We start from the raw sequence: 24,207 nt of genomic DNA on the forward strand, positions 1-24,207 counted from the left end.
CATCCCCTGCAGAAGCACTAGCCATTCATAGCACTTTGCCGGGGCTTGTTTGTTAATGGAGGGTAACGTAAAAGCAAATCTCTGACAGTCTTATGCCACCATATCTGGTTACCTGGACTGATCAGCTCTCTGTACCCTTTCCACCTTGTCCTCTACCAGTGCGGTTCTCAGCAGTGTAACTAAGATGTTTTGAGTTTTGGGGTTTGCATCATCAAATGCAAGCATTTTAAACACACTGCTTTTAGACTCCGCTGTTAGATCAGGATGATCAGGAATTGCTGCCCGCAACCGATCGATAAATTTAGCATACGGTTCCCCAGAGGCCTGTTCTACAGATGCGAATGGAGGTGCTTTCTTTTCCCCTGGGAGACTAAGAAGAGCCCTCAGTGCGAGCTGTGCAGCTGTTTGGTGAATAATTGCAGGGAACTGCAACTGAATCTGGGTATTGAGATAAGGACCCATCCCCGTTAACATCTCTGCAGTAATCCCATACAGAGGGTACCCCGGTTGACATAGTCGACCCACTTCCCCCCGTGCTAACTGCAACCATTCCCTTTCAAACAATAACAATTGGGAAGGAGTTAACAATAAGCGCGCCAAGTTTCGACAGTCAAGTGGACACATTGGTTTTGCCTGAAAAATCCATTGAATCCATTATCTGTCGAGCCACCTGGGATTGTAAACCATAGTCCATAACCATTTTTCAAGCTTGTTGTAGAAGCTTGCAGTCATGTGGCTGCCACAATCTGGTGCCTTGCACAGGGTCGATAATAATAGGGCAGGCCAAGGATGTAGCATGCCTATGCCCTTCTATGAAAGCATCACGTATGATGTTGGAGCACTTGTCCCTCCTTGGTGCCGATGGTGTTGTAGCGACGGATAATAAGGGAGTCGGCTCTGGGGGGGCAGACGAGAGTGGAAGCTCCTCCGAATCTGTAATTTTTAAGTTCTCCAATTTCTCTAGCAGTTCTTGGAACAGCTCCTCCATTGAAGGTCGATTTTCGCAACCTGCTGCTGCACCTCTCATTGGCGAAGCATCCCGAGTGGATTTATTGCTGCCTGGCAGTGGCGCAGATGCCGGCAGCGCAGCTGCATCAAGATTTTCCTGCGCGGGGGGTGGGGAGGGCAGCCCCCACTCCCCATCAGCACTCTGCTCCGATAGTCCCTCAGTTATTTCTGCCGCTGATTGCTTTATTGGAGAGGTCATACCCTGAACCGGGGTGGGTGCAGGAACCGATGAAAAAGATCGTGCCAGCCACTTTCCTGAGGTCTCAGGTTTTGTACTCGGCGTTCTGTCAGTCCCAGATGGTACTGAGAAATCTTGCGTCACCATAGCGAGCTGCTGTTCAGTTTTCATACCGCACAGCGCATCAATCACTGTCTGCCACGTCCCACTTACATCTTTATCTAGCTGTCCACTTGAGATGGCTTTATCCCATAAGCGATCTGCTACGTGCTGCCACTCATCTGGGCTAAACATTAGAGGGATTTCCTTCAGAAAACCCTACTTCTGAGCCCAGTGCACCAAAGATTTGATCTTTTTTTTTACCTTGCAAGATACAACTGTCTTAGAGAGAATACTAGAGAGAAGCTGGATAGCTGCTTCCTCCTCCGTGGTTACGTCAGAGGAGCCACAGGGTCGTGATCTCCATCCCTCTGCTATGTGCGAACTCGCCACACGGTGGCGGTTGTCTGCCGTTTCCACGGACGTCTCCGATCTCCCGTAGCAACTCGGCTCCGGATGTCCCGCGTCTCACCGCGATTCTGCTCCACGTCTCACCGCGATACTTCACTTTTCCGCGTCTCACCGTGATTCTGCTCCGCGTCTCACCGCGATTCCTCTGTCTCTGCGTCTCATCACGTCTGTACGGGTCTGTGTTCCGATTCTCTCAGCGTCCCGCGTATAACCATGTCTCTGTTCCTAGGCTCTCTGCGTCTCTCAGCGTCTGTCAGGTCTCTCAGTGTCTCTCAGCGTCTGTCAGGTCTCTCAGCATCTGCGGGTCTCAGCCTGTTAAGGCGCCATATGTTGCAGGAAGAACGGCCGAAAACACGACAGACACTAGTATGGTCAGATCATGCTCTCTTTTATTACCCGAATAGCCTAACTTTTATAGCAAACTTAAGAGGGGCGGATAGTGTCTCACACAAGATTATTGGTCAAAAGCACTCAGACAAACAACTGCAAGAAAACAACCCCACCTGCAAGAAAACAACCCCCTTGTGATTAGCAGTCACATAGACCTTGTCCTTGAAGCCAGCTGCTGGCAACAATATTTTTCTAAATTCCTCAATTGGGCGATGTGGGAACACTGTCATGGGAACTTCTCATAGTCGTCCTGGTAGCTTGGTTTGCTCAGCTGCAGCAAGTCATGGGATCTTTGCTGTTTCAAAAATCCTTCAACAGTACTAGAACTTACCTGACCAGTCCTGAAATATTCTTAGGGATTAATATCACAAGCAGCAGTTTCGTGCTGATTTGAACATTTGTTACCAATACGGACCTAGGCTCCCACTTGTAAGTTCTCTGCCTTAGACATACAGCTAAGGCAGATTTTTCTTCCTCTTCCTCCTTTCTCTAGTCAGTGGGATCAGTATGTTTGTCTCTGGTAGGCTTCAGACAACAAGATGGTTTTAATATACTTGTGAGTTTTAAGTCTCTTTCTTTTAACTTATTTATTTTTAAAATTTTTGTAACCTTCCAGCATTAACAGACAAGAACTACCATGTATAGTATTTTGAAAGTTAAGGGCATGGCGAAAGGAGAAAAGAAAAATACATTAAAAAAATAATAAATTAGGAATTTATATAAATTATAAAATAAAAAATAAATATAATATAATATATTATATAAATATAATATAATATATAAAATAATAAATAATATAATAAATAATAAATAATATAAATAATAATAAATAATAAATAAATAATAATAAATAATATAAAAATAATAAATAATAATATAATATAATATATAAAATAATAAAAATAATAAATTAGGAATTTAAAAAATAATAAATTAGGAATTGCCAAGGTTCTAGGATGCCTTGGGGAAACAGGAAGATCCAATTACAATGCTCTCTGGAGTTTTCATTTTCAGTTGTAAGTTAAAGATTTTGATTCAGTACATACATCTGCAAGCAGTTAAGCCACTGAAAGAAAACAGAGGTTTTCAAAAGAGCCTTTTTATTGTTCCTTCAATAAGCTCCTGAAAACATCTGCTACTGCCAGGTGCTGTAAGGTTAAGGAGAGGTGGTTACTGTGGCTTAAATTCTTGATTAGGTAGCCTTCCAGAAATTGTATCTTGGGATTGTGTCTTGGGAATGTTCAGGAGTTTAACAGATTCTCTTTTCAAAGTCATGCAGCTTTGCATATTAACATATTCTCTTAAAATTCTGACTGTAGTAAAACTTGGATGCAGAATTGCTGTAAATTTATTCCTTCTTAAGCAGAAAGGTTTCCAAGCCACAGATTAATAGAGGACAACTCTTGTTCAGTGCCTGAAACACAGATAATCTAAGTTAACAAAACTTGCTAGCAGGTTTCAAGATTCAGTGACATTTTCTTTTTTCTGAGAGCTCTGTGAAAATCAACAGTGGCATTGAAGATTATAACAGTGTGTAAAATGAAAGGGAGCAATATTAAAAACATTAATGGTTTTGTAAAGGATTTCAGAAGGCTTTCATTAAGAACAAACTGAAAGATAGTGAGGGGGATCAAGTTCTTGCACAGTAAACTGCAACAATATATGATACATGAAGGATTTATTAGTCAACTCTTGAAATAAATTGAACATCTCAGTTTCATTTAAGTTTCAGGAGTTATCTCCTGACAGAAGGTGTCTGAAGAGTTACTGTTTCCAAAACAAGAAGTCTGAGGGCATAAGTGTTCTTACATTTTGCTACTGAATTAGATGAGAGGAATTAAAGAGGCAGCTTTCTAGATCCCTCAGCTCCACTGGCTTAAAAACAACTTATACCAGAGCAGTAATACACCATAAAAATTTGTATATGTCTGTAATACCTTTTTTGAGCTAAACAAGCACAAAGAACCAACGAACTGATTCACATTATCAAATAGGTTAAAAGTTCTATAGACCTCTCTACTTTTTCTCACTATCAGATAGTACCTCACTACCACAATAAGATCAAGCATTTGTTGTTGTTTTTCAAGATCTTTTATATTTCCACATAAAACAATGCAAATGAGCTCCATAAAGCATTTTTATAGATTAACAGTTATACAGAGGTTAAATATTTTTTTTTCTTATATTCTTAACTATACAATGCTCTTTGGATCTCAAAATCTTTCCAAAGATACAGATTGACACTTAATTAAACTCTAAACCAAACAATTTGTTTGGAATAATGTTATCATATTGACATATGCTTTCACTGCATTTTGTTACTAATTCAGGTAATAACTAAACAATGCATCCTACTGCTCACAGTCTACTTCCCAACTGTTGTTGCTGTCACTCTGCTTAGGTATATATTGCTTTAGGAATAGTCTGACATAAAGATTATTGACATATTTTACAGTAAGACAGAATATTTTTTATTAAACCATGTCTTCTATTTATTTATATGATATGATGATTTATCCACAAACAGACACTTTCTCTGACCATTTTAATGGAAAATATGAAATAGGAAAAAGGAGGATGAACAATAATTTTGGTGTACTTATTTGTGTAAGTTTCTTTATCTTCTCAAAGAATAAAGTGCATAAAGCCAGGCTATCACTGATGGAAACAGCTACTGGTGATAACTACACTGGTTCAACATGGTAAATGGTAAAAATAACATGCTACTTCAGGAATGATAATAATTTAACAGTGTTTGATTTCAGGCTCATTTATGTCTTTCACAACTGAAGTACCAAAGTCCACTGGAAAAAGTCCACTTGGTGAAGTTCATAGGAAATTTATCAAGCCAGTTTTATTTGCAAAACATTTGACAAAGAAAATAATCCTGCAATAACTAACTCTTGCATAGCTCATCCAGATAAATACACACACAAATACACATACATGTATGAGGTACTAAAAAGCCAACCAACTCTTGTTCTTACCTCTACAATCAGACTGTTTCCAAAGAGTGATTATCAACATGGTGATAGGTATTTTATATATATATATATACACATAATTAAATTATTTAAATTATAGATGTCCTGGTTTTAGTTAGAACAGAATTAATTTTCTTCCTAGTAGCTGGTGGAATGCTGTGTTTTGGCTTAGGATGAGAAGAGTGCTGATAACACCCCGATGTTTTAATTGTTGCAGAGCAGTGCTTATACCAAGCCAAGGACATCTCAGCCTTTTGCTCTGTCCTGCCAACAGGCAGGCTGGGGGTGCAGTAAGAGCTGGGAGGGGACAGACCCAGGACAGGTGACCCAAACTAGCCAAAGGGGTATTCCATACCATCTGACGTCATGCTAAACAATATATAGGGGTGGCTAGCCGGGGGGAGGGGGCCGGACTGCTCGGGGTTAGGCTGGGCATCGGTCAGCGGGTGGTGAGCAATTGCATTGTGCATCACTTGTTTGTACATATTATTATTACTTTCCTATTATCATAATTGTAACATTATTGTTATTATTGTTATTATTATTTTGTTATTATTATTTTCCTGTCTTATTAAACTGTCTTTATCTCAACTCACGGGCTTCACTTTCCATTTCTCTCCCCCGTCCCAGAGAGGGAGGGGGGAGGGTGAGCGAACGGCTGCGTGGTATTTAGCTGCCAGCCGGGTTAAACCACGACAGCCTTTTTGGCGCCCAACGTGGGGCTCGAAAGGTTGAGATAATGGCAGATCTGACCACAGTGTGTTAAACTAAAATTGGTGTATTAGACCTGCTTAATAGTCATTTGTCATAATGCTGATTGCTTTAATCTCAACTCTGCTGCGCCTGTTTTCCAAATTGAGTATTATAGTACATTATTTTCCGTATTTGCTCTCTGTCATGTTGTTTATCCTCTCCGGGCCCTGGTTTCAGATCATTATGGTACTGAGTGTTGTAGCAATGGCTTATGAGACGATGAGATATCTGGTCATGACTCTAACTTGGTATTTGTACTCAGTAACATCGTCGACTCTGTATTTTGGAAACTGTATCTTGGAAACTATTAGCAATTATACCTATTGTTTTTTTCCATTAGGGAGTCAATCTGTGGAGGGGAAAGGGGAAGATATTTTTTCTTACTTGATTACTCTCCCTTTCTCCTTCACCACCCCTGTATCCTCCTGGATCACTATGCCTTCCTCCTTCACCACCCTCTTACCCTCCGAGCTTGCTACAATAGCTCTCCAAGATATTGAATATCCTTGGGATACTCAGACCAGCATAGTCTTGTTGTTCTGCCTCCTGAATGCACTTCAGGTTCTGCTCAAAGTTAAACAACTACTTAGGAAGCTCATCCGGAGATCTGCCCGGAGGCAGTATAGTTGTGGGTGGCAGGGAGTATGGGAGGATATGGGCAGGCATCTAGAGCAGTTGGCACCCCCAGTGTTTTGGAAATTCACCCCTGAACAACTGCAAAATCCTCAAAAACTGGCAGAATGCTTGAGAAAAAGGTGTCATGATTCTGGCAGTTCCAAAGTAACACAAATCATTGTAACATGCTGGGGCCTGGCTCATGCCTATCGAGCTGCCATTGATACTGCTATCAACTTAGTGACAGACCCTGCGGCCACTCCAAGCCCTGTGACAGATCCAACGGCCACTGTGACCCCTACGGTGGACTCTGCAGCCGCTCCAGTCCCAGCTTCTGCAGATGCTCCAATCCCAGCTCCTGCAGCCGCTCCAGTCCCAGCTCCTGCAGCCGCTCCAGTCCCAGCTCCTGCAGCCGCTCCAGTCCCAGCTCCTGCAGCCGCTCCAGTTCCAGCTCCTGCAACTGCTCCAACTCCAGTTCCTGCAGCCACTCCAGCTCCGGTTCCTGCAGCTGCTCCAGCTCCCGCAGCCGCTCCAGCTCCTGTGGCTGGGTCAGAGAAAAGAGCTGTAGCAGTGCAAGTTGACCCTGCAGAGGGTATTCCAACCCCTGTGGCAGACCCTGTAACGGGGTCAGAGAAACGAGCTGTAGCAGTGCAAGTTGACCCTGCAGAGGGTATTCCAACCTCTGTGGCAGACCCTGTAACAAGGTCAGAGAAACGAGCTCTTGCAGTGCAAGTCGACCCTGCAGAGGGTATTCCAACCTCTGTGGCAGACCCTGTAACAAGGTCAGAGAAACGAGCAGTAGCAGTGCAAGCTGCCCCTGTAGAGAAGGTGAAAAAATGGTATAGAGATTCTGGTCGTTTAGAACGCAGAGAGTCTTCTGCCAAATCTAGGTATAGAGACGACGGAGACGACGACGACGCTGGGCCATCAAGGGTTCAGGAGGAGGAAGATGAGGATGCTGAAAAATCAACAGTAACTACCCGAAGCCTAAACGAGCGTGAGTTACGAGATGTGCGAAAAGATTTTGGTCGCTGTATAGGTGAGCAGCTTGTCACCTGGCTGCTCCGATGCTGGGACTCTGGAGCCAATTGTGTGGAATTAAACGGCAGGGAAGCCAAGCGACTGGGATCCCTTGCTAGAGACGCAGGCATTGACAAAGCAATTGCAGATGGAGCACAATCTCACAGCCTCTGGAGGCGTCTCCTCTCAGCTGTGAGGGAAAGGTATCCCTTCAAGGAAGAACTTTTATGTCTACCAGGCAAGTGGACCACTATGGAGAAGGGAATCCAGTACCTGAGGGAATTAGCCGTACGGGAAGTGATTTATGAGGATCCAGACCTCAGACAAACATCCAAAGATCCAGATGAAGTCAGGTGTACACGACCCATGTGGCGGAAGTTTGTACGGAGTGCACCATCATCATATGCCAGCTCATTGGCAATAATGGCCTGGAAAGAGGATGAGGAACCCACAGTGGATGAAGTGGCTAAACAACTCCGGCAGTACGAAGAAAGTCTCTCTTCTTCCTTACAGGCCTGCGTCTCAGCTGTGGAGAAACTTTCTGAAAAGGTTCACCAACTTGAAGAGAATCTATCATCCTCCCCACCTGAACCAACCAGTGTCCACCGACCAAAAGAGAACACTGTGGAGAAACTTTCTGAAAAGGTTCACCAACTTGAAGAGAGATTATTCTCCTCCATACCTGTACAGAGCAGTGTCTCAGCTATCAGGGGTAGGCGTTCATCCACACAAGGAAGACGATATGGTGGGTACTCACCCCGTGCCACCCTGTGGTTTTACTTACGAGACCATGGAGAGGACATGAGAAAATGGGATGGAAAATCTACCGCGACCCTAGAGGCACGGGTACGTGAGTTGCAAAAGAAAACAATCAGGAAAAAGGGGTTCTCTGAAAAGTTTGCTGCTCCAACTTCCAGCAGACAGTCCTTCAAACACAGAAATGAAGAAGATTCTGACCAGGATTAGGGGAGCCCTGCCTCCAGCCAGGGGGAGGAAAGGGACAATCGAGTTTATTGGACTGTGTGGATTCGATGGCCTGGCACGTCAGACGCACAGAAGTATAAGGCTTTAGTAGACACCGGTGCACAATGTACTATAATGCCATCGAGCTATAAAGGACCAGAGCCCATCTATATTTGTGGAGTGACAGGAGGATCTCAGCAGTTGACTGTATTGGAGGCTGAAGTGAGTCTGACTGGGAATGAGTGGGAAAAGCACCGCATTGTGACTGGCCCAGATGCTCCATGTATCCTTGGCATAGACTATCTTAGAAGAGGATATTGCAAGGACCCAAAAGGGTTCCGGTGGGCTTTTGGTATAGCTGCCTTAGAGACAGAAGGCATCAAACAATTATCTACCTTGCCTGGTCTCTCAGAGGACCCCTCTGTTGTGGGGTTGCTGAGGGTCGAAGAACAACAAGTGCCAATCGCTACCACAGCTGTGCACCGGCGGCAATATCGCACTAACCGAGACTCCCTGATTCCCATCCATAAGCTAATTCGTCAATTGGAGAGCCAAGGAGTGATCAGCAAGACTCATTCACCTTTCAATAGTCCCATATGGCCAGTGCGAAAGTCTAATGGCGAGTGGAGACTAACAGTGGACTACCGTGGCCTGAACGAAGTGACGCCACCACTGAGTGCTGCAGTGCCAGACATGCTGGAACTTCAGTACGAACTTGAATCGAAGGCAGCCAAGTGGTACGCCACAATTGATATCGCTAATGCATTTTTCTCCATCCCTCTAGCAGCAGAGTGCAGGCCACAGTTTGCTTTCACTTGGAGGGGAGTCCAATATACTTGGAATCGACTGCCCCAGGGGTGGAAACACAGCCCTACCATTTGCCATGGGCTGATCCAGTCTGCACTAGAGCAGGGGGAAGCTCCTGAACACCTGCAGTACATCGATGACATTATTGTGTGGGGTGACACAGCAGAGGAAGTTTTTGAGAAAGGGAAGAAAATAGTCCAAATCCTTCTGAAAGCCGGTTTTGCCATAAAACAAAATAAAGTCAAAGGACCTGCACGAGAGATCCAGTTTTTAGGAATAAAATGGCAAGATGGACGTCGTCAAATCCCAATGGATGTGATCAACAAAATAACAGCTATGTCTCCACCAACTAACAAAAAAGAAACACAGACTTTCCTAGGTGTTGTGGGGTTTTGGAGAATGCACATCCCAAATTACAGTCTGACTGTAAACCCGCTCTACCAAGTAACCCGTAAGAAGAATGAGTTTGAATGGGGCCCTGAGCAACGACAAGCCTTTGAACAAATCAAGCAGGAAATAGTCCATGCAGTAGCCCTTGGGCCAGTTCGAACAGGACCAGATGTAAAGAATGTGCTCTACACTGCAGCCGGGGAGAACGGCCACACCTGGAGCCTCTGGCAGAAAGAACCTGGGGAAACTCGAGGTCGACCCCTGGGGTTTTGGAGTCGGGGATACAGAGGATCTGAGGCCCGCTATACTCCAACTGAAAAGGAGATATTGGCAGCATATGAAGGAGTTCGATCTGCTTCGGAGGTGGTCGGTACTGAAGCGCAGCTCCTCCTAGCACCCCGATTGCCAGTACTAGGCTGGATGTTCAAGGGAAGGGTTTCTTCTACGCATCATGCAACTGATGCTACGTGGAGCAAGTGGGTTGCACTGATTACTCAGCGGGCTCGAATAGGAAACCCCAGTCGCCCAGGAATATTGGAAGTGATTATGGACTGGCCAGAAGGCAAATACTTTGGGATATCACCCGAGGAGGAGGTGGGTCGTGCTGAAGAAGCCCCACTGTACAACCAGTTACCAGAGAATGAAAAGAAATATGCCCTGTTCACTGATGGGTCCTGTCGTATTGTGGGAAAGCATCGGAGATGGAAGGCTGCTGTATGGAGCCCTACACGACGAGTTGCAGAAGCTGCTGAGGGAGAAGGTGAATCGAGTCAGTTTGCAGAAGTGAAGGCCATTCAGCTGGCTTTAGACATTGCTGAACGAGAAAAATGGCCAGTTCTCTATCTCTACACCGATTCATGGATGGTAGCAAATGCCCTGTGGGGATGGTTACAGCAATGGAAGCAAAACAACTGGCAGCGTAGAGGCAAACCTATCTGGGCTGCTGCTTTGTGGCAAGACATTGCTGCTCGGGTAGAGAACCTGGCTGTGAAAGTACGTCACGTAGATGCTCATGTGCCCAAGAATCGGGCTACTGAAGAACATCAGAACAACCAGCAGGTGGATCAGGCTGCTAAGATTGAAGTAGCTCAGGTGGACCTGGATTGGCAGCATAAAGGTGAATTATTTATAGCCCGATGGGCCCATGACACCTCAGGCCATCAAGGTAGAGATGCAACATATAGATGGGCTCGTGATCGAGGGGTGGACCTGACCATGGACGCTATAGCACAGGTTATTCATGACTATGAAACATGTGCTGCAATCAAGCAAGCCAAACGGTCAAAGCCTCTTTGGTATGGAGGACGATGGCTGAAATATAAATATGGAGAGGCCTGGCAGATTGATTACATCACACTCCCTCAAACTCGCAATGGCAAGCGCCACGTACTTACAATGGTAGAAGCAACCACCGGATGGCTGGAAACATATCCTGTGCCTCATGCCACCGCCCGGAACACTATCCTGGGCCTTGAAAAGCAAGTCCTATGGCGACATGGTACCCCAGAAAGAATAGAGTCAGACAATGGAACTCATTTCCGAAACAACCTTATAGACACTTGGGCCAAAGAACATGGTATTGAGTGGGTGTATCACATCCCCTATCATGCACCAGCCTCCGGGAAAGTTGAACGATACAATGGACTGTTAAAGACTACATTGAAAGCAATGGGCGCTGGGACATTCAAAAATTGGGATACGCATTTGGCGAAGGCCACCTGGTTAGTCAATACTAGGGGATCTGCCAACCGAGCTGGACCTGCCCAATCAAACCTGTTACGTACTGTAGATGGGGATAAAGTTCCTGTAGTGCATGTAAGAAATATGCTGGGTAAAACAGTCTGGGCTACTCCTGCCTCAGGAAAAGGCAAACCTATTCGTGGAATTGTTTTCGCTCAGGGACCTGGATACACTTGGTGGGTGATGCAAAAGAACGGAGAGGTCCGGTGTGTACCTCAAGGAGATTTAATACTGGGTGAGAATAGCCCATGAACTGAATTGTACCATGTTAATTACCATATAATACTGTATGTTATCACTACTATGACTACTGTAGGTGACTAATTAGAATGTATGGAAAAACCTGAGCATGACATAAATGGTATGGAATAAGGGGTGGATAGATGTCCTGGTTTTAGTTAGAACAGAATTAATTTTCTTCCTAGTAGCTGGTGGAATGCTGTGTTTTGGCTTAGGATGAGAAGAGTGCTGATAACACCCCGATGTTTTAATTGTTGCAGAGCAGTGCTTATACCAAGCCAAGGACATCTCAGCCTTTTGCTCTGTCCTGCCAACAGGCAGGCTGGGGGTGCAGTAAGAGCTGGGAGGGGACAGACCCAGGACAGGTGACCCAAACTAGCCAAAGGGGTATTCCATACCATCTGACGTCATGCTAAACAATATATAGGGGTGGCTAGCCGGGGGGAGGGGGCCGGACTGCTCGGGGTTAGGCTGGGCATCGGTCAGCGGGTGGTGAGCAATTGCATTGTGCATCACTTGTTTGTACATATTATTATTACTTTCCTATTATCATAATTGTAACATTATTGTTATTATTGTTATTATTATTTTGTTATTATTATTTTCCTGTCTTATTAAACTGTCTTTATCTCAACTCACGGGCTTCACTTTCCATTTCTCTCCCCCGTCCCAGAGAGGGAGGGGGGAGGGTGAGCGAACGGCTGCGTGGTATTTAGCTGCCAGCCGGGTTAAACCACGACAATAAATTATATATATAAACTGATATATATGTAAGCTGTTTGATATACATTTTTAAGAAATCAGCTCTTAACTCTGAGGCATCTTTACTCTGAGGCAACTTGGTAATGGATGGAGGTCATAAGAAGTCAATCACACAACAAACCTCTGAGCTTGAAACAGCTGTAAGAGATGCAAGATTTCAACTCTCAAAGGAATCCTTTCCACAGTGTTCTTCAAAGTGAACACTGTAGGGTGGGGTCTGCATTGGTGCCCTCTAGCCTCAGGTGTCTGACAACATTTCTTTGGATAATAGCTATAAGAACAGCTGTCCTCTCTCTTTTCTGGAATTATAACTCAGGGCACTCTCCAACCTTTCTGATGCTTTTTGTTGACAGATTATTTCTGTGTTTCAGGTGATTGCAAATTTGAAAAACTGCCAAGTGAAGAGGATGAGTTCAAAGATTTTTCCAGCTTAAAGTGCAGATGGTATGACACCTGTCATCTTCAAACAAAACTGTGATAAAACCATTGTTTGGAAAAGTTGGCTACCTTTTAATTTTCTTTCACTTTGAGGGAGGAAGAGGACACAGAATATTTTGACCCAGGCAGGGAGACATAAGCCCAGAGACAATGGCAAAAGATTATTACAAGACCCCTGTACTAGTCTTTACTTCTTCCTCTTCACCTTGTGTCTTTGCCTTTGCATATGTGCTGGACTGCCTAGGCAGCAGAATGCCTGCTTGGAGACTTTCCAAGTAATTTGGTTACAGAAGGAGATATTTCATTTTGTAATACCTTATCATGCTTAAGATATTTCCTCTTTTCCCATGGGTATGGCATGAAATGGAAAAAGCAACAAATGGGAGATAATTCCACTTCTAGCTTTGGTGGTAACAGAAATAGACATCTATGGAAATTGTTTGGAGCACATCATTATAGTAGGGTCACAGAGCGTGGGCGTATTGATTGTAGACTATAAATTATAATTTCTCATTTAGGCATAGGAGATTACATTTTCTTTTTTGTTCACCTAACTTGAAGCAATTACAAGTGTTTTATCTATCCACTTGTCCTGGTTTCAGTTAGGACAGAGTTAATTTTCTTCCTAGTAGCTGGTAGAATGCTATGTTTTGGCTTAGGATGAGAAGAGTGCTGATAACACCCCGATGTTTTAATTATCATAGAATCATAGAATATCCTGAGTTGGAAGGGACCCTTAAGGATCATCAAGTCCAACTCTTGACACCGCACAGGTCTACCCAAAAGTTCAGACCATGTGACTAAGTGCACAGTCCAATCTCTTCTTAAATTCAGACAGGCTCGGTGCAGTGACTACTTCCCTGGGGAGCCTGTTCCAGTGTGCAACCACCCTCTCTGTGAAGAACCCCCTCCTGATGTCAAGCCTAAATTTCCCCTGCCTCAGCTTAACCCCATTCCCGTGGGTCCTGTCACTGGTGTTAATGGAGAAAAGGTCTCCTGCCTCTCGACACCCCCTTACGAGGAAGTTGTAGACTGTGATGAGGTCTCCCCTCAGCCTCCTCTTCTCCAGGCTGAACAGGCCCAGTGACCTCAGCCGTTCTTCGTACGTCTTCCCCTCCAGGCCTTTCACCATCTTCGTAGCCCTCCTCTGGACACTCTCCAACAGTTTCATGTCCTTTTTATACTGTGGTGCCCAGAACTGCACACAGTACTTGAGGTGAGGCCGCACCAGCGCAGAGTAGAGCGGGACAATCACCTCCCTTGACCTACTAGCGATGCCGTGCTTGATGCACCCCAGGACACGGTTGGCCCTCCTGGCTGCCAGGGCACACTGCTGGCTCATATTCAACTTGCTGTCTACCACGACCCCCAGATCCCTCTCTTCTAGGCTGCTCTCCAGCGTCTCATCGCCCAGTCTGTACGTGAAGCCAGGGTTTCCCCGTCCCAGGTGCAGGACCCGGCACTTGCTCTTATTGAACTTCATGCGGTTGGTGATCGCCCAGCTCTCCAACCTATCCAGATCCCTCTGCAAGGCCTTTCCACCCTCATTCGAGTCCACAACTCCTCCAAGTTTGGTGTCATCAGCAAACTTGCTCAAAATACCCTCTATTCCTACATCCAGATCGTTTATAAAAATATTGAAAAGTACCAGCCCTAAAATGGAGCCTTGAGGGACCCCACTGGTGACCGCCCGCCAGCCTGACGCAGCCCCATTTACCATAACCCTTTGGGCCCTGCCCGTTAGCCAATTGCTCACCCATCGTATGATGTTTTTATTTAGCTGTATGGTGGACATTTTGTCCAGTAGGATCCTACGGGAAACCGTGTCAAAAGCCTTGCTGAAGTCCAAAAAAATCACATCAGCTGGTTTCCCTTGGTCCACCATACAGGTGATCTTATCATAAAAGGAAATCAGGTTAGTTAGGCAGGACCTACCCTTCACAAACCCATGCTGGCTGGGACCAATGACTGCTTTGTCCCCCAGGTGCGCCTCAATAAGTTCGAGAACCATCTTCTCCATGATTTTACCAGGCACTGACGTGAGACTGACAGGCCTGTAATTGCTAGGGTCTTCTTTCTGACCCTTCTTGAAAATCGGCACAACATTTGCCAGCTTCCAGTCTACCGGGACCTCTCCAAATTCCCAGGATCGTTGAAAAATAATTGAGAGAGGTTCCGCGATGACGTCCGCCAGCTCTTTCAGCACCCGGGGATGAATCCCATCCGGACCCATGGACTTGTAGGGATCCAGGTGGAGTAGCAAATCCCGCACACGTTCAGGGTCGGTTGGGAGTTTGTCATCCCCACCGTCCCGGTCCTCCAGCTCAGGGCACCCTGGGTCCCGAAGCCCATCATCGGCATTGAAGACAGAGGCAAAGAAGGCGTTAAGCGTCTCTGCTTTGCCTATGTCATTGTCTGTGAGGAGACCTTCCCTATCAAGGAGCGGCCCTATGTATTCTTTAGTTCTCCTTTTTCCATTCACATATCTAAAAAAAACCTTTTTATTTTCTCTCACAGACGCAGCCAGCTTCAACTCTAGGTGTGCTTTGGCCGCAGGAACTTTCTCCCTACAAACACGAACAGCATCCCTGTATTCTTTCCATGACACCTGGCCCTCCTTCCAGTAGCGAAACACTCTCTGTTTCCGCCTAATCTTCATTAGAATGTTCCTGGTCAGCCACACCGGCCTCCTGCCCCGCCTGCCTGACTTGCGGTATTTAGGAATTGCCTGATCTTGTGCTTCTAGGAGGCATCGCTTAAAGAATGACCAGCGCTGGTGGACATCGAGGCCTTCAAGAGCAGTTTCCCAGGGGACCTTGCTGACTAGTTCCCTGAGCAGCCTGAAGTCCGCTTTCCCCATATCTAGGGATGAGGTTTTGGTGGCACTTTTCCTTCTGTCAGCGTAAATTTTGAACTCAACCACTTCATGGTCGCTATGACCAAGGCGGCCACCAATCACCACATCTCCCACCAGACCCTCTCTGTTTTCTAGCAACAGGTCTAGGAGGGCACCTTTCCTAGTTGGCTCCGTTAGCACCTGTGTTGCAGGAAGCACGGCCGAAAGCACGACAGACACCAGTAGAGTCAGATCATGCTCCATTTTATTGCCCGAATAGCCTAACTTTTATAGAGAACTTAACAGGGGTGGACAGTGTTTCACACAAGATTATTGGTCAAAAGCACTCAGACAAACAGCTACAAGAAAACAACCCCACCTGCAAGAAAACAACCCCCTTGTGATTAGCAGTCACATAGACCTTGTCCTTGAGGCCAGCTACTGGTAACAATATTTTCCTGAATTCCTCAATTGGGCGATGTGGGAACACTGTCATGGGAACTTCTCATAGTTGCCCTGGTAGCTTGGTTTGCTCAGCTACAGCAAGCCATGGGATTTTTGCTGTTTCAAGAAATCCCTCAACAATTCCCCCTTCTTCTTTTGAGCAAACCAAGCCTGACACAGCAGTTTTACAAGTAACTTTTTAGCTATACTTACAACACACAACGATGATTACCACCACCATAAACCAAATCCTTAATCCCCTTGTGATTAAACCCAGCAACCATCTACACTTTGTTTCAAACAAGTCAGTGAACCATTGATTGAAAGGATTGATACCATATTGAATCTTTCTCATGTGCTCTTTCAGGAAAGTAATGGATTTGTGAATTGACTCATTATGATCAGAAAGGTTTAAACAGTACATTCCCTTAAAGTCCTCACACCCATTCCTTTGAGCCAAAAGCAAGATGTCAATAGCAGCTTGATCCTGTAAAAGCAGATGTCGCAGACTATTTTGATCTGGTAACATCTCCTCAAGTATCTCTGTCGTGGCATAGGCTTGCCTCTCGGCCCAGCATACCAATTTTTCTAAGTTGTTACGTGTGGCCGCAGATGCCACTCCAGGCACTGAAATTGCTAATGCCGCTCTAGCTGCAACCCCACACAATTCAACATTATCATTGCAATCCAATGCAAGCAATGTCCATTTATGTCTGGTGATCTCACGCAACTGTAACAAGCTAGGAGCAAATACAATGAGTTTATCTATGTAACATGGACATCTGATAGCATTTGCAGGGATACCCTGCCAGGCCATCCCCACAATTCAGAAGCACATCAGGAGGTAAGGCCAAAGCTGTACAATTGTTCCAAACACTGTAGTTGTTACCCCTTGTCTCCATGCTATAAACCCCTAAACCCTGCTTAGCAGTGTCATTGTAATCACAGGTGTTATTTGTGTCTTTGTACCAGTATGGCCTTTTCCAGGTTCCTGTAGCAGGAATCATCTGATATCCACGGCTACATTCACTTTTGTAGCCACCTTTCAGGTTGATACACATTTGACTACAGATACCAAGGTTTTGACATTCATCAATGTCTCCACAGTTTCTCTTGTCTATAAACTCAAACCCAGCTGGACAGTCACACTCATTTATGATGCATTCCTCCAGGGGCTCATCACCCCAGTCCTTGCAGTCTCTCTGCTGGTTACACACTTTATTGATATCTATGCATTCTCCACTTCTGCACTTTGAATTTGCCAGATCCAGAGCACTGAATAACATTGTTACAGTTTGCTTCATCAGTGCCATACAGACAGTCTCTCACACCACTGCACTGCCTACTCCCATGGACACAGTTCCCATCTTCACATCTGAACTGGTCTGGCCTGCAGGTCCGAGAAGGGCAGTTAATTTCATCACTTCCATCCTTGCAATCAGGATCTCCATCACATCGCCACTTCTTGTGGATACATTCACCTGAGCTGCACTGCACCTCACTCGTAGCACACTTCACTGGAGGTGCAGGCTGGCGGCCACACTGCTCCAAAGATTCATCCGAGTGGTTGGAGCAGTCAGCATCATCATCACACACCCAGCTGATAGGGATGCAGGTAGAACTCTTGCACTGAAACTCATGAACACCACAGGTAGGAGGTGCACACTCCAACTCATCGCTACCATCACTGCAGTCATCTTGAACATTGCAGACAAAGCTTTTGGAGATACATTGCCCACTACTGCATGTGAATTCTGCTGCACTACAAGTCACAATGCCACAATTCTCTTCATCTTCTCCACTGTCACAATCCTTTTCACCATCACATTTCCAGGACACTGGGATACACTGGGTTGACTGAGGACCACAGCTGATTTCATTTACCCGGCATGCTCTCATATGACACAGCTCAGCACTCTCATCAGACCCATTTTCACAGTCCGGATCCCCATCACACTGCCATCTATTTGGCACACACTGACCACTGTTGCACACAAAGTCAGATTCAGCACACATCTTCACACAAGCACTCTCATCACTGCCATCTGAGCAATCTTCACATTTTGCTCTAGCACCGTCGGCAGCAGTGCACAGGCAGGCGAGGGCGAGCAGCAGGCAGAGTGCCCCGCAGCGCGGCAGCACCCACCGCCGCCCTGCACCTGTGTCACTTATACTACTCCTATTACCCGTGCTGTTAGTGTCAGTGGCATCCTCCTGGCACCGTTTCCGTCTTTGTCGCCCCTTACTCTCCCCCTTTTCTTTTTGCCACTGACCATTCACCACAAATGGATGAGACACATGATTACTAGTTAGGAAAGAGAGTGTAACGTCTGCTATACGGCTGCAGGCCGTGCCAGCTGCAACCCTAGAAGCTGTTTGTGAACGAGCCTGCCGGTGGTCATTTGGCAGTGTAATCTGCGTCTCTGCACTCCTGCCCCGCAATAGAGCTAAATTGTCACTAGTAATCTGTAGAATGTGGCAACCCCACGGAATCTTATCCAGAAACATAGTTATAACACCGATCTGGGGATGAATAGTCTTTTTTTGCATTGCAAGATAACTTCTTATAAAAAGAATGCCAGAGAGAAGCAGCACAGCCGCTGCTGCCGCTGTCTCCATGGTTACGTCAGACAGGCTGCAGGGTCCTGATCTCCGCCCCTCTGCTCTGTGCCGACTCGCCACACGGTGAGGGTCGGCTGCCGTTGTCCACTGACGCCTCTGGTCTCCCGTAGCAACTCGACTCCGGACGGCCTGCGCCGCAGTGTGATCACGTCAATTTCCCGCGGCCCTCCGCAAATTCCACGTCCCGCCGCAACTCCGTTTCCCGCGGCCCTCCGCAAATTCCACGTCCCGCCGCAACTCCGTTTCCCGCGGCCCTCCGCAAATTCCACGTCCCGCCGCAACTCTAATTCCCGCGGCCCTCCGCAAATTCCACGTCCCGCCGCAACTCTAATTCCCGCGGCCCTCCGCAAATTCCACGTCCCGCCGCAACTCCGTTTCCCGCGGCCCTCCGCAAATTCCACGTCCCGCCGCAACTCCGTTTCCCGCGGCCCTCCGCAAATTCCACGTCCCGCCGCAACTGTAATTCCCGCGGCCCTCCGCAAATTCCACGTCCCGCCGCAACTCTAATTCCCGCGGCCCTCCGCAAATTCCACGTCCCGCCGCAACTCCGTTTCCCGCGGCCCTCCGCAAATTCCACGTCCCGCCGCAACTCCGTTTCCCGCGGCCCTCCGCAAATTCCACGTCCCGCCGCAACTCTAATTCCCGCGGCCCTCCGCAAATTCCACGTCCCGCCGCAACTCTAATTCCCGCGGCCCTCCGCAAATTCCACGTCCCGCCGCAACTCCGTTTCCCGCGGCCCTCCGCAAATTCCACGTCCCGCCGCAAGTCCGTTTCCCGCGGCCCTCCGCAAATTCCACGTCCCGCCGCAACTCCGTTTCCCGCGGTTTTCCGCGTGTCTCAGCGGGAATACCACGCCTCACCGTGAGTCCTGTGTACCGTGTTTCTGGGCCGGTGTCCGGTCCGCTCAAGCGCCGGTCGGATGGGCGCTCCGAAGTCCCGACGGCGCGGCGAGGTCGCGGCGCCGCTGGTCCCGGCGCCGCTGGTCTCCTGGTCTACCTGCGTTCGGATGTGCCGGCGCCGCTGGTGTCCCGCTGCGCTGCGATGTTTGTCCCGGCGAAGCTGCGATGTTCCGTTCGGGTCCTGTTCAGGTCTCAGCCTGTTCGGGCGCCATATGTTGCAGGAAGCACGGCCGAAAGCACGACAGACACCAGTAGAGTCAGATCATGCTCCATTTTATTGCCCGAATAGCCTAACTTTTATAGAGAACTTAACAGGGGTGGACAGTGTTTCACACAAGATTATTGGTCAAAAGCACTCAGACAAACAGCTACAAGAAAACAACCCCACCTGCAAGAAAACAACCCCCTTGTGATTAGCAGTCACATAGACCTTGTCCTTGAGGCCAGCTACTGGTAACAATATTTTCCTGAATTCCTCAATTGGGCGATGTGGGAACACTGTCATGGGAACTTCTCATAGTTGCCCTGGTAGCTTGGTTTGCTCAGCTACAGCAAGCCATGGGATTTTTGCTGTTTCAAGAAATCCCTCAACACACCTGCACCAAGAAGTTATCATCTAGGTGCTTCATGAACGTTCTGGACTTGCTCGTGTCAGCCGTGTGGCACTCCCAGTTAACGTCTGGCAAGTTGAAGTCCCCCATAAGGACAAGGGGAGTTAATCTCGAGGCCTCTCTTAGTTCTGTAAAGAATAATTTATCGGCGCTATCATCCTGGCCAGGCGGTCTATAATAGACTCCCACAACGACATCCTCTTTATTCGTTCGTCCCTTGATCTTTACCCAGAGGCTTTCAACTTTGCCATTGCCGACCTGAAGTTCCACACAGTCCAGCCCCTGCTTCACATACATCGCCACCCCACCACCTCGCCTACCCTGCCTGTCCCTCCTGAAGAGCCTGTAACCATCTATCGCAACACCCCAGTCACAGGACTCATCCCACCAGGTTTCACTTATGCCGATGATGTCATAGTTGCAGGACTGGGCCAGGACTTCTAGCTCATCCATTTTATTCCTCATACTGCGTGCGTTCGTGTAGAAGCACTTCAGGTGCGTCTCCTTACACTCAGCACCTTGTGGATCTGACCGAAGGACCTCACTGGCACACAGCCCCTCTGATTCTAGCGTACCATCCCTTAGGTCTTCACCGGCGTGCCTGGTTTTAGCCCCTTCCCCCTTCGACTCTAGTTTAAAGCCCTATCTATCAGCCCTGCCAACTCCTGACCAAAGATCCTTACCCCTCTCCGAGAGAGGCGCATCCCATCCGGTGCCATCAGGCCCGGTGTAGCATAGACCTTCCCGTGATCAAAGAACCCAAAGTTCTGCCGGTCACACCAGTCTCGAAGCCACGAGTTTATGTGAGCAGCACGCCTTTCAGCTTCGATCCCCCCTATCGGAAGGACAGAGGCAAACACAACCTGCGCCTCTGATCCTCTAAGTAGTCGCCCCAAATCCCTAAAGTCTCTTTTGATCGCCTTCAGACTTCTCGTTGCTACTTCATCGCTACCAGCCTGAAAGACCAGTAGCGGGTAGTAGTCAGTGGGCCGTACTAGGCGCTTGACTTTCTTGGCAAAGTCTCTCACCCGAGCCCCAGGGAGGCAACAGACTTCTCTGCGGGTTGGGTCCGGTCGGCATATCGGTCCCTCTGTCCCTTTCAGAAGGGAGCCCCCCATAACAATAGCCCTTCTTTCTTTTTTGAAGGATGATGTGGCAATGCGATGTGTAGGTCGCCTTGTCTTAGGCGCCCCCTCCAACTGGGACGGGTTTTTATCTACTTTGTCATTCAGATTGTCTTGTTCTAGTCCTTCATATCGATTATTTAAGGGTAGATGAGAAGGTGAGGTGGGCAGAGAGAGGGCTCGCCTACCACCCCGAATAGGCACCTGCCTCCATTCCCCCCTTGATCTAGGTCTCCGCTGCCTGGCAGGAGGAGGGAACCTCCGTCTTCTGCATAACAGGAGACGCCTGTGCTGTGGCAGGCTCGTGAGCCTGCCTCAGAGAGGGTAGAGTGCACCTCCACCAGTCAATTTCCATCTCTGATTCCCTGATGCTCCTGAGCCTGTTCACCTCTTCCCGGAGCTCCGCTACCTGGCTGAGCAGTTCTTCAACCTGGGCACACCTCCCACAGGCATACCCACCACTGCTGTCAGAGACCGACAGAAGGCTGGGGCACACTCTGCAGCCCAGGACCTGGACGGCTGCGTGTTTCCCCGAGCCCTCCGTCTGAGTAGCCACACTGGTGACCGTGGCTGGAGATGCCGCACGAGATGTGGAGGCCACGGTTTTCTGCCTGGTTGATACCATGGTCAGGTTCTACGCAAGCAGGTTACAAGCACCGAAGGGAGAGGCAGCTGCAACAGAGCGACGATGGCCCCCCGCTCGCCCTGCCCGCGCGAACTGCCATGCAAACTGCCGCGCCACGCCCTTCAACGCACCACGCCGTTTGCCCGTCCTGTTCGCCGCGCTCCTGGTTGCTCGCACTCCCTAGGGACAACTTTTAAATTGTTGCAGAGCAGTGCTTACACCAAGCCAAGGACATCTCTGCTTCTTGCTCTGTCCTGCCAACAGGCAGGCTGGGGGTGCAGCAAGAGCTGGGAGGGGACACGCCTGGGACAGGTGACCCAAACTAGCCAAAGGGGTATTCCATACCATCTGACGTCATGCTAAACAATATATAGGGGTGGCTAGCCAGGGGAGGGGGGAGGGTGAGCGAACGGCTGTGTGGTGTTTAGCTGCTGGCCAGGTTAAACCACTACACCACTTTTCAAATCAGTCTTGAGCCACAAGAAATGATTATCACCACTGACTACTTAGAATTATAAAGAAAATTATGTTTACATGTGGACACCTGATGACTAATGTTGGAATTTTCCACTTCTGAGCCTACCTTTTGATACACCTTTTATGCAGTCTTCTTGTTAGAAATAAGATCTAGTACTTTACTAGTCAGATCTAAGAAAATCTTTTCTTGATTGCAGAAAAATATAAAGACTACTTGTGTATATTGACTTGTCATGGCCTTGCTGAGACTAAATTTTTGAAAGTAAGCCATAGTTCAGACCAACAACAACAGTGTGATAGAGAAAAACAAAAACTCTAGCTCTAAGACCCCGTATCTCCAAGGACTTTGGGGTCAAACAGATCAGGACTAGTAATAAGCATGTTATATTATTTATGTTATGATGGAGTATGGCTATGATAATGGCAACTTCAATATTCTGAAATTAATAATAAAGTGAAGAATGAAATTACTGGAAGTGAAGCTGTTCCACTTTTTTTCACTTCTGGCATTAAAGTCTAATAACATTATTTCAAGTTAGTCTGAATGCTTCAGTTTCAGACAGAGCTGTTACAATTACAGTTCATGAACTCCTCCCATAACTAATCCATAAAATAAATAAGTTCAGCTACAACTACATCCCTTTATTTCAGTTTTGAAAAAAACAGTGAAATGAATACACTTTGGGTTTGTTTGCTTCCACCCCACCCACCCCATCCACACCCATTCCAGACTTTCAGTAGCTGACAATTTAACAACAACAACAAAAATAAAGGAAATTTCCACGTGGATAGTTGCTGATATGGTTGGCTGTAGATTACATCAGCATCAGAATGGTATGGTGTTGTGTAATCTTAAAAAATGTTAGAATCATAGAATATCATAAACTGGAAGTGACCCACAAGGATCATCAAGTTCAACTCCTGGCTCCACAAAAGACTATCCAAAACTCAAACCGTGTGTGTGAGAGCATTGTCTAAATGCTTCTTGAACAGTTTTGGTGCCATGACCACTTCCCTGAGGAACCTGTTCCAGTGCCCGACCACCCTGTCGGTGAAGATTTTCCTAATATCCAAACTGAACCTCCCTTGATGCAGCTATATCATTCCCTCATGTCCTGTTGCTGGTCAGCAGAGAGAAAAGATCAGTGCTTCTCCCTCCACTCCCCTTTGTGAGGAAGCTATTGACCACAGTGAGGTTACCCCTCCGTGCTCTCTTCTCTGAGCTGATGTGGCGGTTTTACCGTGCTGGGCAGCTAAACCCCACAACCGCTCTCTCACTCCCCCTCCTTTAGATGAGGAGGGGGAGAAGTAAAGCAAAGAACAACTCACGGGTTGAGATAAGGATAATTTAATTAAAGGGAAATAATTATAATAATTAAATAAAGACTACCATGAACTAAACAATTTAACTAAGGGGAAGTAAAAGGGAAAAGGGGAAAAAGGGAGGAAAACAAACAAACAAAATAAATGAAAGCTATATGGAAGTGCAGAGGAAAGAAATTACTCTCTACTTCCCACAAATGAGCGATGATTGACCACGTCCTTGAAGCAAGGCCTCAACGCACGCAGCCGGTGTTCGAGAGGTGGACCGATGTCTTCTCAACGAGAGCCCACCCCTCCCCTCTTCTTCCTGTTTCCACCTTTTATTGCTGAGTGTGACACCACATGGTATGGAATATCCCTTTGATTGGTTTAGGTCAGCTGCCCTAGCGATGTTTCTCTCCTCACTTTTTGCCCACCCCCTAGGAGGGTTAGAGAAAGGCCCAATGCT

The 24,207-nt window shown here is 47.0% G+C and overlaps 1 protein-coding gene across 1 annotated transcript; it reads right to left on the reverse strand.

Moving 5' to 3' along the window:
* Window positions 1–821: 821 nt before the first annotated feature.
* Window positions 822–20,461, reverse strand: LOC311220858 (very low-density lipoprotein receptor-like; the record flags this gene model as incomplete). The annotated part of the gene is given in 6 exon segments (XM_084304499.1): window positions 822–897; window positions 1,365–1,472; window positions 17,048–17,331; window positions 17,333–18,292; window positions 19,577–19,796; window positions 20,439–20,461. Coding segments are annotated over 6 exon segments (1,671 nt in total).
* Between the last annotated feature and the right edge of the window lie 3,746 nt (window positions 20,462–24,207).

This window comes from Netta rufina (genome assembly GCF_964035555.1).
Source record: "Netta rufina genome assembly, chromosome: W".
NCBI classification, from domain to species: Eukaryota; Metazoa; Chordata; class Aves; order Anseriformes; family Anatidae; genus Netta; species Netta rufina.